The 15,046-nt window shown below is 38.3% G+C and overlaps 1 protein-coding gene across 4 annotated transcripts; it reads right to left on the bottom strand.

Annotated features, from left to right (window-relative positions):
* Positions 1 to 1,701: 1,701 nt before the first annotated feature.
* On the bottom strand, positions 1,702 to 13,757 carry LOC148695535 (protein TRIGALACTOSYLDIACYLGLYCEROL 4, chloroplastic-like). Of its 4 annotated transcripts, XM_088696419.1 has the most exons (9): positions 13,411 to 13,719; positions 5,848 to 6,220; positions 5,371 to 5,479; positions 4,947 to 5,255; positions 4,440 to 4,579; positions 3,778 to 4,347; positions 3,226 to 3,603; positions 2,502 to 2,818; positions 1,702 to 2,135 (listed from the first exon to the last, which is right to left on the bottom strand). In XM_088696419.1, the coding sequence occupies exons 7-9, from the start codon at positions 3,395 to 3,397 to the stop codon at positions 1,980 to 1,982; spliced, it is 645 nt and encodes a 214-aa protein (XP_088552545.1). In that variant the 5' UTR covers positions 3,398 to 3,603; positions 3,778 to 4,347; positions 4,440 to 4,579; positions 4,947 to 5,255; positions 5,371 to 5,479; positions 5,848 to 6,220; positions 13,411 to 13,719; the 3' UTR covers positions 1,702 to 1,979. The 4 variants fall into 4 exon arrangements, with proteins under 4 accessions (XP_088552545.1, XP_088552546.1, XP_088552544.1 ...); XM_088696420.1 differs by lacking the exon at positions 5,371 to 5,479 and having other exon boundaries at positions 13,411 to 13,757; XM_088696418.1 differs by lacking the exon at positions 13,411 to 13,719 and adding an exon at positions 12,435 to 12,812 and having other exon boundaries at positions 4,947 to 6,220.
* Positions 13,758 to 15,046: the final 1,289 nt, after the last annotated feature.

Here is a 15,046-nt window from a genome sequence, read left to right as displayed (position 1 = left end):
ATATATATAATAACATAACGTCAAAATACATATATACAATAACGTAGATTTGAAATAGTTGTACTGAAATCAAAATTGAACATAGAAAGATTTCATGTACTCACTCATAGCGTCATGTACTTCGAAGATATGCGTGCAGCATCCTTGGGTCAAGCACAAAATATAATTAAATAAATAAATAAAAATATTTCCCGTAATGTGAATTTACCAAAACGCCCTTCATACTTTGAAATTTGTAAAATATTCGTCGTAATTCCGAATTCAGTTCCCCTTGCACCTACGCGTTCGTACCGTCAAGTACTTCAAGGATACGCAAAAAGAATCTTTCGTATGTCTCACTATGCGCTGGTCAACGAAAGTCAACAATCTCACCTCTAGGGTATTTTCATCAAATCACTCTTAAAATTTTTAAAATTGTAAAATTAGTGACAGGTTATCACACAATGCCTTAAGCCTTCGCATGAATATATAGTCTTTATTTAATTGCTTATGATATATGCATACATGCTTTGAATTATTAATTACTGTGTTTAAACTGTCTTTATGTCTTAATGATCCGCGACTATTAGGATGTTTAGATAACTGGACGCAATTTCTATTGGATGTCATCCTGAAATTGAGGAATGCTTCTTGTCGTTAATAATTGTAATTTCACTTAGGATGAACACCACATCTTAAGTGTTGCATGGTTTTTCAAAGGGCTTTCATAAAACTTAATGAGTCTTTCATGTTCATATTTGATTCGAACGTCCAGACGGGTTGCATGTTAGATATACGTTCTATGTTAGAGGTTTCAAGTTGGACATATATTAGGAAAACCTGACCTTTGAAATATGCATGGGTAATTCGTAAGTAATTGGAAGAACTATGTAGGATTGTTAAGGCAACAGCAGAACACCTCTTCTTTCATTCAGGAAAGCAAACTTCACATCTAGCTAGAACAAACTCCATCCCTTTTGTGTGGCCAAAGCTATCAATGTTCTAAACCGGTGCAAATGTTTCATTGTAGTTGATGAATCAATATTATATCATATATTTTACGATATTCTTAGTTATATTTTATTGCTTATTTTGATAGAATTTTGATACTTTATTATGTATTTTCAATGTAGGATATGCAACTCCCTCTTGAGCATAAAGTGAACAAATGGACGAATTTTGGAGTGAATCCAATTGGAGGATGTTTGTGAGTTTTTCAAGATGATTGTGTCAAAATTCCAGATTTTTCTATCAAGTCGTTTGGACGGCAGAGAAAATCAGACTTTTGACCGACTAAATCAACTCCGATTTAGTCTCAAAAGGTCTCTTTTGAAAGCTGAAGACATCCCCAACTTTAGCTTTGTATGTTAATTGTTTGAAAACCTAACTAGCTAGCGTTTGTGATCAATTAAAATATGGATTAAAGCACAATATATTATGGGACATGAAGTTTGGACACGAGGCGATGTGGTAGATATTGTCAATCCCTCTCTTGTTCAAGAAAATGTTGAGGGTGATCCGATGAATCCTAGCAATCACATTAACGAGAATATCACCAGCATTGGCATCTAATTTGAAGAAATCATTGTTTCGATTTTAGAAATCGGCGTTGCTTGCTCTGCGGAGTTGCCTAGAGAGAGGTTGGACACTAGTGACGCGACACAATTGCGTCGGATTAGAAAGAAGCATACCGAGCAGCATTGGCATGTCAAGTTAGCAATGTTTCTTATGTAAAACTAACTTTTCCTTCGTATTTTATTTGATCAATAAACACAGAATTACTATTTGCTTGCAGATGACAATATGTTCCCTTCGATCAATAAAAACAGTATTACTCAAAATCTTTGTAACTACATTCTGAACCCGAAGCCTTCTCACTTTCTACTGTCAAGCTAAATTACCTAAATGCGATACACATCAAAACATACATTTTCAACATGTAAATGAAAATCAGGAGGTTAAAACTCGAATAAGCGCAACTCAATCATCCCTTCTTTTCTTTATGGGGAATACCAAGCAACGACCTTCCCTGATTGTAAAAGTCTCAAGGAGTAGCTCAAGCTGTATATGAAATCCTCAATACGTGGGGCATGTTTCCCGCTCAAAGAGTCAAGTGCAACCCTGGAATCCACTCTAAAGACAATTGGCCCATAAATCTACAAAGGAAAGGTAATGTGTCAGTAACAATTGGATTTTCATCCCAGGAACCAAAACATTCACCCCAGCCACGCATGTTAATAGCCATATAAAGGAGCTCAGCTTTTCATCCTCTCATTTTAAAGTTCTACGCTGATATAATAATCATACATTAAAACACATGAGCAGTAAAACAACGGACAGATACATCAGCAGAAAAATGACTGCAGATTATTGAAATCAGACAGGGCAGACACGTTTCCACAAGTACCAATTAGCAAATGACGATGCAGGTTTTGTAACACATTGTGCATAACTGCACTTAATATATCTCTTACAACTTAAGGTGCGAAACATTTAAACAGTTAAGGAATAAATAGAAATACCTGCTGCTGAAAGATTAGATTGTTCCTAGAGAAGGACATCGGATCTTTTGCACTATTAGCTGAGGAACTCTTCAAACCATTAATCACCCTTTTAGCCAAAGCTGAAGCTGAACAAATATCCAGGCGAGCATCAATCCTGGTCAGATCACTGTAGAGCTCTCTGAATTTTCCGTGCTGGAAAGTATGGCAGAGAGAGCCGAAAAAATCAGCACTGAATGGACTTCTCTTCTTATTGCTCCTAGAATTGCCCTCGTCTCCCCTCATATCAACTGCCATTGGGTTGTACCCATCCTGAAACCAGGCAGTGCAGCTTCCACCTAAAATGTAATGCCACATTTGAAGATACTGCATACTGTCAGCAACGGATCTGGACTCATAAACCCAAAATAAAAATATTGAATTGTTTTGTTAGAATTTGTCTCTAGAATTATTCTTTATTACTATTATTTTCTTTTACTGCAGTCACACCTACCACCACGGAACACCATGAAAGGAGGTGACATACTCCTTAAGTCTACTGGCTTTTAATATAATAAAGTAGAAAACTACACACACAATATAAATGAAACTAAGAGGTACCAAAACACGTATACATGTATAAAAACATGCAAATGTATAAACTAAAAATTATAAGATATGCCTGAGTATTGGTATGAAACTTCCAAAAAACTGTAGCGAGATAATACAAGTTATCACAGAAAATATGAGTAACGTCTAAAATTACCAAAAATTCCAGATACCACAGCATGAGGTCCTTTAAGACGCACATCATAAGATGGCCGCCAAAACCAACCCCTTTCTTTCTGTATCATGATGTCTTTTCGTGTCTTATTTTGCCTCCAAAGATCTTGGCTTTTTTCATAAGAACAGGCAACCTTTGCGCAGAATCCAGGCATTAAGTAGGTGCCTCATCATCTATGGAATTAACTGCCTGGGGATGACCACAGTTTTTATGTACACCAATGCGGTACCGCAATCTAGATTCGGAGACAAGTGATGACATATCTAAGGAAATTGACTCAGACACATCCCATTATTTTCCTTTATGGTCAACGAACAGTTCAGGCCATGCAGCCTCAAGTGTAATATTATGGTAAGGAAGCTGCAAACATCTTAAAGGTTGTGAAAATTTAATACATGGCTCATAATTTAAACAGGAAGATAAATAAAGGAAATAAAGGTACAGACATGAACTTTTGCACCAAAACAGCTTAGGCAGCACATGTGCAATGTTAAAGGTACAGATATTAACTTTTTCAGTACATGGCTCGTGTACCTTCAAGAGGAAATGGGTCGACGGGAACGGCCTTGGCGGAGCCCTCAAGGGTCTGAGGCGAAGAAACGTTCAAGTCCCAAAAGGCTGAGTCCATTGCCGTCCTCAGGTTCGCCATTGTTGGCGGTCGAAAGAGTGAGGGAGCGCGAATTCTTTTTGGTTTCGGTTTTGGGGTTGAAGCGGTGGGTTTGCGATGGTTTTATTTGTCTCTTCCTTTGGGTCCTTATCTGTCTTGAAATGAGTTTGAACATGGTGTATCCTCTTTATCGCGTTTCGTGCTAATGACATGATATTAAGTGGGGAAAAACTTATGAGTTATAATTGTTTCATTGGCTTGAGACTCTACCATGGCGATGTATCACTGTCATAGAAGTACTTTGTGAGAGAGATTGGTGGTTGAGAAATCCGCAAAATCGACCATGGTGTGAAAGGAGAGGTTGGTGTTGGAGTGCTCATATATGTTTCAATGAAGGATGGTATTAGTTTAAGGGAGGTGAATGGGTTCCAATTTATAAATTTAATGTTAATTTCGATTCTCAAATTAATTTTTACATCCGCATCATATGAAATATCCTACATAATAAACAAAGAAAATGTACACTCAGACGTAGGAAAATCATTGGGCTCCCTCCCAAGTCAGGACAAATGAGGGCATAAAGACTTACAAAACTCATCAACTAGTAGGCAATTTTATCTCCACGCTTTGCTACTCAAACTCTCTTCAGCCTTCAAGTGGAAGTGGCATGATTCTAATGCAGTCAAGTGCAACCTTGGAATCCGCTCTAAAGACAATTGGCCCTTAAATCTACAAGGAAAAGGCAATGTGTCAATAACAATTGGATTTTCATCCTAGTAACCAAAACATTCACCCCAACCACGCATGTTAATAGCCATATAAAGGAGCTCAGCTTTTCATCCTCTCATTTTAAAGTTCTACGCTGATCTAATAGTCGTACATTAAAACACATGAGCAGTAAAACGACTGTACAAATACATCAGCAGAAAAATGACTGCAGATTATCGAAATCAGACAGGGCATACACACTTCCATAAGTACCAATTAGCAAATGACTATGCAGGTTTTGTAACATATTGTGCATAACTGCATTTAAAAATTTTCTTCCAACTTAAGGTGCACAACATTTAAATAGGTAAGGTATAAATAAAAATACCTGCTGCTGAAAGATTAGATTGATCCTAGGGGAGGACGTCGGATCTTTTACACTATTAGCAGAGGAACTCTTCAAAACATTAATAACCCTTTTAGTCAAAGATGAAGCTGAACAAATATCCAGATGAGAATCAATCCTGGTTAGATCACCGTAGAGCTCTCTAAATTTCCCGTGCTGAAAGTATAACAGAGAGAGCCAAAAAAAACAGCACTGAATGGATTTCTCTTCGTATTGCTCCTAGAATTGTCCTTGTCTCCCTTCATATTAACTGCCACTGGGTTGTACTCATCCTGAAACCAGGCAGTGCAACTTCCACCAAAAATGTAATGCCACCATTGACCAGAAGGAAAAGTGAGAAATGGCATTACAATTTCATTTGCAAATAAAAGGGAACTATATCACTAACAAGGACCAGGTTGACTACCCATTAATTTTTACAATTATAGAATTCCGTATCTGGCCTTCTCTGGTGCAAACATCAGGAAATGGTAAAAGTAAAAACCTTAAGAGATTGCATACTGTCGGCAACGGACCTGGACTCATAAACACAAAACAAAAATATTGAATTGTTCTGTTAGAACTTTTCTCTCTAGAATTATATTTTATTACTATTATTTATGATGTTTCTTTTACAGCAGGCACATCTACAACCACGGAACAGATGAAAGGAGGTGACATACTCATTACATGTACTGGGTTTAATATTAAAGTAGAAAACTACACATACAATATAAGTGAAACTAAGACGTACCAAAACATGTATACATGTATAAAAACAGGCAAATGTATAAGCTAAAAAGTTATACGATGTTGCACCTGAGTATTGGTATGAAACTTCCAACAAAAATGTAATGAGATAATACAAGTTATCACAGAAAATATGAGTAACGTGTAAAATTACCAAAAATTCCAGATACTGAAGATTGAGGTTCTTTAAGACGCACATCATAAGATGGCCGCCAAAACCAACCCTTTTCTTTCTGTATCATGATGTCTTTTCGTGTCTCATTTCGCCTCCAAAGATCTCAACTTTTTTCATAACAAAAGGGAGCCTTTGCTCAGAATCCAGGCATTAGAGAAGTAGGTGCCTCACCATCTACGGAATTAACTGCCTGGATGTTTTTATGTACACCAATGCGGTACTGCAATCCAGATTCGGAAACAAGTGATGACATATCTAAGGAAATTGACTCAGGCAAATCCCAGTATTTTCCTTTACGGTCAACGAACAGTTCAAGTCATGCAGCCTCAAGTGTAATATCATGGTAAGAAAGCTGCAAACATCTTAAAGGTTGAGAAAATTTAATACATGGCTCATAATTTAAACAGGAAGATAAATGAAGGAAATAAAGGTACAGACATGAACTTTTTCACTAACACAGCTTAGGGAGCACATGTGCAATGTTAAAGGACAGACATTAACTTTTTCAGTACATGGCTCTTAATTTACAGACATGAAACTTTCGACTTTTATCTATGTTCGGTGCAGTGCATATATGCAATGTTATCAAGCCACGTAACCTATATTTAAAAGTGGTAAATATAAGAAACTTGTAAATTAAGACGTTTGAAGCATGCTGATATATATGACCTATATCCAAGGTATGTTCAGGAAAGAAATGAAAAAATTGTGGCCTCATTGGTCTCTAAGATTGGATTGAAATGGACAACCCACTATATTCAAGGTATGTTGACGAAAGAAATGAAATAATTGTGGGTTACTTGAAGGTAGGAGATGGATTATTTTCCATTCTAATCTGCCAAATTGGTAAGGATCAGAAGGGATTATTTTCCATCATGTCTTATCCCCCTTCTAATCCCCTCAATATGAAAAATCATTCACCTCTATCTTTAGTATAACCTGAATATAGTAGTTTATCCATTCCATTCCAATCCTAGAGACCTTATTCTTCAACAATTAAGAAATTAGGAATAATACTTATAAGATTATACATACTGACTTAATCTGGTATATGTTCAAGTGATTAATATCTCATATAGATGTTGGAAAATCAAATAAAAACAGGTTGTTAATGGTTAAAACAAGCTGTCAGTTTCTTTCCAGGGTGTTTTTCAGCAACTACAAAGATCATTGCTTCCTCCATGTGTTAGCCGAAAGGAGATTGAAAGACAGCAGAGATGTGAGCTGTTGTAAGGTGGTTATTACAACCTGCCATGATGCAATGCATGTGTATGCCAACTATCAAAGTTGCTACATGTGTTTGAAAGGGTGTAAAGATGTGGAACACCATCATTCATTATATGTATTGTTGGATTGTTTATTTTTTCAGTTTTTGTATAAATAGGCCATCTTGCTAAGCCTTAGAGCATATCATCCAAATCCCATTTCCCATTCTCATTTTCAGCTTGTAAGCTATTGAGTTTGTAAACTCTCTTTTCATATATCAAAGTCCAAGTGTTTTTTCAAAGCTTGTTGCTTCCCTCCTTTCTCTATTTCTTTGTCCAATTTTATTGAGAGTGAAAGTGAGAGGTGTGATAGAGTTTGTAAACTTATCACCCACATATTTTGGTATTGAGTTAGTAAACTTTAGAATACCAACAATTGGTATCAGAGCCAGAATACCATTCTGGCAGGTGCAGCAGTTATGGCGTCCAACTTAGTGCAACTCCAAGTTCCCACATTGAAGAAAGAAAATTATGAAAGATGGTGCATCCAATTCAAAGCATTGTTTGGATCACAGGAGCTATGGGAAGTTGTCAGTAGTGGGTATGTTGTACCCACTGCCGAGCAAGAAGCCGTATATACTGCGGATCAAAGGAACACTCTCAAGGACTTACGAAAGAAAGACCAAAAGGCGCTGTATCTTCTATACCAGGGTTTGGAAGATTCAACGTTCGAGAAGGTTGCAGAAGCAACAACGAGCAAGCAAGTATGGGATACACTCAGTACAATCTACAAAGGAGTAGATCGGGTCAAGAAAGTGAGATTACAGTCACTTCGAGCAGATTTTGAAACTGCTCACATGAATGAAAGAAAGAACATCTCCGACTATCACACAAGGCTCATTGCGATAGTAAATCAGATGAGGAGAAATGGCGAGAGACTCGATGAAGTACGAGTTGTGGAGAAGATACTCCGGTCACTCACATCTAAGTTTGAGCATGTGGTGACTGTCATTGAGGAATTGAAGGATTTGGAGACAATGAGCACAGAGGAATTGCTAGGATCCCTCCTAGTTCACGAGCAACACATTCAGAAGAATGCAAGCCCCACAACGCTAGAGCAAGCTTTGGAGTCAAAGTTGAATATTGACAAACCAAATGGAGGTCGTGGGCAGTGGAACTCACATCGTGGGAGTTCATCCAACCGTAGCCGAGGACGAGCCCGAGGAAGAGGTCGAGGCTATGCACAAAATCAAGGTCAGTCTCAGGAGTGGAGATCTACTCGAGGAAAGGAGCATATCCAGTGTCACAACTGTAAGCAATATGGACATTATGCCAATGAATGTTCACATAAAAATGGAACTTACAGTCTTGCTAGCACACCATGATTCCAGTAGCCAATAAGATGTTTGGTATTTGGACTCTGGTGCAAGCAATCACATGTGTGGAAAGAAGGAGTTTTTTGCCGAACTCAAAGATGGGGCCTATGGATCTGTAAGTCTTGGTGACTCCTCAAAGTTGCCAGTTGAAGGCAAAGGGAAGATCAAGATCATCCAGAAGCATGGTAGAGAAGAATACATCTCTGATACCTACTACATACCAGGTATGAAGAGCAACATTCTGAGCATTGGTCAACTGCTCCAGAAAGGGTACATTATACATATGGAGAACATGCTTCTCACTCTCAGGAATGCAAGGAGAAAGCTTATTGCACATGTTCGAATGTCAAAGAACCGGATGTTTCCGTTGAATTAGAACACAAAGATTGGAAGCTGCAACATCGGTGTAATGGAAGATGAGTCATGGAAATGGCATCTTCGATTTGGCCATCTTCATTTCAATGGCCTACAGTTGCTGTCAAGTGGAGGAATGGTTCGTGGTCTACCCCAAATTGAAGCCACACGCCAAGTATGTGAAGGTTGTGTGCTTGGCAAGCAAGCACGACTATCGTTCCCTGTTGGTGATACATGGAGAGCAAAGGCACCACTGCAATTGGTGCACACAGATATATGTGGTCCATTGGATCCCATGTCTTATGGAGGTAATAGGTATTTTATTACCTTCATTGATGATTTCAGTAGAAAGACTTGGGTCTATTTTCTCAAGGAGAAGTCAGCTGCCCTAAAAATTTTCAAGGAGTTCAAGGCACTCACAGAGGCTAAAAGTAACCACAAACTTGTGGCTGTGAGATCAGATAGAGGTGGAGAGTACACCTCCAATGCTTTCCAAGCATACTGCAAGGAGCAAGGAATTAGGCATCAACTTACTACTGCATATACCCCACAGCAAAATGGGATAGCCGAAAGAAAGAATCGAACCATCCTTGACATGACAAGGTCCATGCTTAAGGAGAAGAATTTGCCAAAAGAGTTATGGGCAGAAGCTGTAGCTTGTTCGATTTATTTGTTGAATCGATGTCCAACAAAGAGTGTCAAGAGGATGACACCACAAGAGGCTTGGAGTGGATACAAGCCGAATGTTACACACCTAAGAATTTTTGGGTGTGTTGCATATGCTCAAGTTCCAGAAGCCAAGAGGAGGAAACTTGATGATAGAGGTGAGAAGTGTGTGTTTGTGGGCTATAGTGAAGAGTCCAAGGCATACAAGCTCTACAACCCACTAACTGGCAAACTAGTGGTTAGTAGAGATGTCATCTTCAGTGAGGAAGAGACATGGAAGTGGAACAACAAAGAAGTCAGTAAAGAGAAGATCGTCTCCACTGATTTTGAAGAACCAGAAGTTGTACCACCTATTGAGCAACAGCCTGCTCAAACAATCACAACAACTCCAGTGCACAGAATTGCAAGGAGTGGTCCTACATCTAGTGAGGAAAGCAGCTCCTCAACTCCAGTAAGGTTAAGGAGTCTCACAGAGATTTATGGACAAGAAGAAGAAGAAACCAATTTTTTCTGCTTCTATGCAGACCATGAGCCTCTCTCATTCAATGAAGCTGTGGAAGAAGATTGTTGGAAGAAAGCCATGGAAGAAGAGATCCATGCCATCGAGAAGAATGACACTTGGGAGTTAACAAAGCTCCCACCAAATCAGAAGGCTATTGGTGTCCAGTGGGTTTACGAGATCAAACGCATTGCAGATGGAAGTGTGGATCGATACAAATCAAGGCTTGTAGCAAAGGGCTACAAACAGAAGTATGGAGTGGACTATGATGAAGTCTATGCTCCAGTTGCAAGACTTGACACGGTAAGATTACTAATCTCTCTTGCCGCTCAACACAAATGGAAAATTTATCAATTAGATGTCAAGTCAGCCTTCCTTAATGGAGTTCTTGAGGAAGAAGTGTACGTGGAACAACCAGAAGGCTTCCAAGTACAAGGAAAAGAAGATAAGGTGTATCGTTTGAAGAAAGCTTTGTATGGCCTCAAGCAAGCACCACGAGCTTGGAACTCAAGGATTGACAACTACCTTCACCAAAATGGATTTTAGAAATGTCCATACGAGCATTCAGTTTACATGAAGAACGGTGAAAAATGGGAGTTCTTAATTATTTGTCTCTATGTAGATGACTTGTTGTTTACAGGAAACAATGAAGCAATGTTCTATGAGTTCAAGCAATCCATGTTCAGTGAATTCGAGATGAATGACAATGGATTAATGTCATACTTTATTGGCATAGAGGTAAAGCAAGAAAGTGACTGTATCTACATCTCTCAACAAAAGTACATGAGAGATATATTGGAGAAATTCAATATGGACAAGTGCAATATTGTCAACACTCCAGTTGCAACTGGATTGAAGCTGTCCAAGGAAGGAGAAGGTGAGTTTGTAAACTCAACCGTGTACAAAAGCTTGGTTGAAAGCCTAAGGTACCTTACAATCACAAGACCTGATATAGTTTATGGTGTTGGACTCGTGAGTCGATACATGGAAACACCAAGGGAGTCTCATTGGCTGGCCGCCAAGAGAATTTTGAGATACATAAGAGGTACTCTAAACTATGGTCTATTTTATAATTTTGGTGAAGATGAAAAATTATTTGGTTATTCAGATAATGATTGGGGAGGTGACCAAGATGAAAGGAAAAGCACAACTGGCTATGTGTTTTTTCTAGGATCAACAGCTTTCTCATGGACTTCAAAGAAGCAATCAATTGTTGCTTTGTCATCGTGTGAAGCCGAGTACGTTGCTGTAGCCTCAACCGTGTGTGAGGCAATTTGGTTAAGAAATCTGTTGAAGTCAGTGTGTCATCCACAAGTGGAATCGACTGTGATTCATGTGGATAACATCTCAGCTATCAAGCTTGCTAGGAATTCAGTCCAACATGGAAGGAGTAAGCACATCGATACCAGGTTCCATTTTTTGAGGGACCATGTGAAGCAAAAGACAATCGAACTTGTCTATTGTCACACCAAGGAACAAGTGGCTGACATATTCACAATGCCACTGCCAGTTGAGCCATTCAAGTTGCTACGTGAAATGCTAGGGATAAAGGCGTTTTAATTTGAGGAGGTGTGTTGGAAAATCAAATAAAAACAGGTTGTTAATGGTTAAAACAAGCTGTCAGTTTCTTTCCAGGGTGTTTTTCAGCAACTACAAAGATCATTGCTTCCTCCATGTGTTAGCCGAAAGGAGATTGAAAGACAGCAGAGATGTGAGCTGCTGTAAGGTGGTTATTACAACCTGCCATGATGCAATGCATGTGTATGCCAACTATCAAAGTTGCTGCATGTGTTTGAAAGGGTGTAAAGATGTGGAACACCATCATTCATTATATGTATTGTTGGATTGTTTATTTTTTCAGTTTTTGTATAAATAGACCATCTTGCTAAGCCTTAGAGCATATCATCCAAATCCCATTTCCCATTCTCATTTTCAGCTTGTAAGCTATTGAGTTTGTAAACTCTCTTTTCATATATCAAAGTCCAAGTGTTTTTTCAAAGCTTGTCGCTTCCCTCCTTTCTCTATTTCTTTGTCCAATTTTATTGAGAGTGAAAGTGAGAGGTGTGATAGAGTTTGTAAACTTATCACCCACATATTTTGGTATTGAGTTAGTGAACTTTAGAATACCAACAATAGATACATCCCTAGAATTGCAAATGTTTAACTGTAATTCCTATATGAGATATTTGTCCTATGAAAGATAAAAAATCACAGTACGATTATACTACAACGGATCAACCTGGCATGAACAAACCCCAGGAAGAACATTAAACCTAACAGCTGCAATCAGTAAACATATCATCCACCTACACCCATAAATCACTCAAACTCGCTTCAAGAACTCGGCAAACAAAAGATAACATGAATTCTGACTCTTTAAACAATTTGATTAAAGGTCAAAACTAGGAAAGCAAATGTGTGCCGTGTGAAAGATCATCAATTTGTTGCGGCGTCCTTTTTTCTCACCATTCCCTTCTGTGCTCAACTTTATGGATGATGACGGAGACAAAAGAAGCTGTGTGCATAATCCAAATGAATAAAGTGACTTGTCCAAGACATGCTTCGCTATCTTTGAATGTAGAGACCTCCATCTCATCATTAGTAAATTCAGCTTTAATAGAAGAAAAAAGTTTCTTCGGGCGGAACTGCCCAAAACTCAATGCATTTGGATCAGTAATTTCACAAATTCAATGCATTTACACAGTACATTCATTAGATACGATATTTTTCAAATTTCAAAACATCGAAACAAACTTTTTCACCTACGAAGTCCCGTAAAAAGAAAAGTTGAATAATCCCAACCAGTGCTCCGATAAACGTGATAAAGCAAAGGAAACTTTCATGCTCTCGAAAAACATAAGAACCCCCTTGCAAATCAGTAAAATAATGAGGCAACAAAAAAAAATTCATGCTTTATGTGCTATACCACTAGAACAAGGCAAACAAGCTTTGTTCGGCTGTCAAGCTTTCCACTCAATCTCTCATTCTCACATCAAGTAATTCATCAATAACCCAAAGCTTATAGAATATATACCAACATCTTCCTAAATATCAAACAAAGAACCAAAACAAACTTAGAAGCAAAGGCTCCTTAGCAATTAGTAACATAAAAATCGTTTACAAAAATACGAATTTGGAGAACAAAAAATACGTTCATTTCTCGGGAAACAGGAGCCAAATTATCTTTCCTAACCTTTTTTCTTTACCCAATTCAACCCCATAACAACAATTTCAATTGCTCTTCTCTCCAAACATCCCCGGCAACCAAACAAACAACAAACGGATCACACCCATTTCCCATCATTTTCTCAGTAACCATACAAACCACAAACCAATCCACGGAAAAACGTAAAACGAAAAAGAATATCCATTAAACGAAAAATAAATTAAATTTGAGAAAACCCAATAGGCAATACTAAGCAAAGAAGTTGTAGCAGTGTACCAGTTAGAGCCTTAGAGGTAGCTGGTCTGAGCAAGAGGGACTGGAGAGAGAAAGAACCCAAGTCCCTGTTAGAAGTGGGGGAGTAGGAAGGTATAACACCCAAAGGGAACCCATTTCCCAGAAGAGACAGTTGCTGAATCGTAAGGGCTCGGTTGGCTCGTGTACCTTCAAGAGGAAATGGGTCGACGGGAACGGCCTTGGCGGAGCCCTTAAGGGTCTGAGGCGAAGAAATGTTCAAGTCCCAGAAGGCTGAGTCCATTGTCGTCCTCAGGTTCGCCATTGTTGGCTGTCGAAAGAGTGAGGGAGCGCGAATTCTTTTTGGTTTCGGTTTTGGGGTTTAAGTGGTGGGTTTGTGATGGTTGTATTTGTCTCTTCCTTTGGGTCCTTACTCCTTCTCTGTCCTGAAATGAGTTTGAACATTTTGTATCCTCTTCATCGCGTTTCGTGCTGATGACATGATATCAAATGGAGAAAAACTTATGATTTATAATAGTTTCATTGGCTTGAGACTCTACCATGACGATGTATCATTGTCATAAAAGTACTTTGCGAGAAAGAGAATGGTGGTTGAGAAATCCGTAAAATCCACCATGGTGTGAAAGGAGAAGGTGGTGATGGAGTGCTTATATGTTATGTTTCAATGAAGGATGATACTAGTTTAAGGGAGATGAAAAGGTTCCAATTTATAAACTAATGTCAATTTCGATTTTCGAATTAATTTTCACATCTGCATCATATGAAATATTTTACATAATAAACAAATAAAATGTACACGTGGACGTAAGAAAATCCTCGAGCTCCCTCCCAAGCCAGGACAAATGAGGACGGAAAAACTTACAAACTCATCAATTAGTAAGCAATTTCATCTCTACACTTCGCTACTCAAACTCTCTTTAGCCTTCAAATGCAAGTGGCACGATACTAACGCAGTCAAATGCAACCCTAGAATCCACTCTAAACACAATTGGCCCATAAATCTACAAAGCAAAGGAAATTTGTCAATAACAATAGGATTTTCATCCCAGTAACCAAAACATTCACCCCAGCCACGCATGTTAATAGCCATATAGAGGAGCTCAGCTTTTCATCCTCTCATTTTAAAGTTCTACGCTGATCTAATAGTCGTATAGTAAAACACGTGAGCAGTAAAACGACGTACAGATTCATCAGCACAAAAATGACTGCAGATTATCGAAATCAGACAGGGCAAACACGTTTCCACATGTACCAATTAGCAAATGACTATTTCAGGTTTTGTGGCACATTGTGCATAGCTGCATTTAAAATCTCTTACAACTTAAGGTGTGAAACATTTAAAAAGTTAAGAAATAAATAGAAAGGAAAACTAATGAAAATGACTTGAAAACTTTGAGTTTTAACGATAAGGACAAAATAAAGGATAAAGTGAATAGTACTATATTTGACTTTTAGTGTAAAAATATGGTTTTTCGTTAAAATGAACAGTACCACGAGTTTTTCGTTAAAACTCCCAATAAATAAAAATACTTGCTGCTGAAAGATTAGATTGATCCTAGGGGAGGACATCGGATCTTTTGCACTATTGGGGGAGGACATCGGAAATTAATTATCTAAAATTCGTAGACTTTTCGGGGTCACAATTAAGGTTTTCAAATAG

The sequence above is a fragment of the Pyrus communis genome, chromosome 7 (genome assembly GCF_041283825.1).
Source record: "Pyrus communis isolate YQ-2024b chromosome 7, ASM4128382v1, whole genome shotgun sequence".
NCBI lineage: Eukaryota > Viridiplantae > Streptophyta > Magnoliopsida > Rosales > Rosaceae > Pyrus > Pyrus communis.
This window is presented reverse-complemented; position numbering and strand designations above follow the sequence as displayed.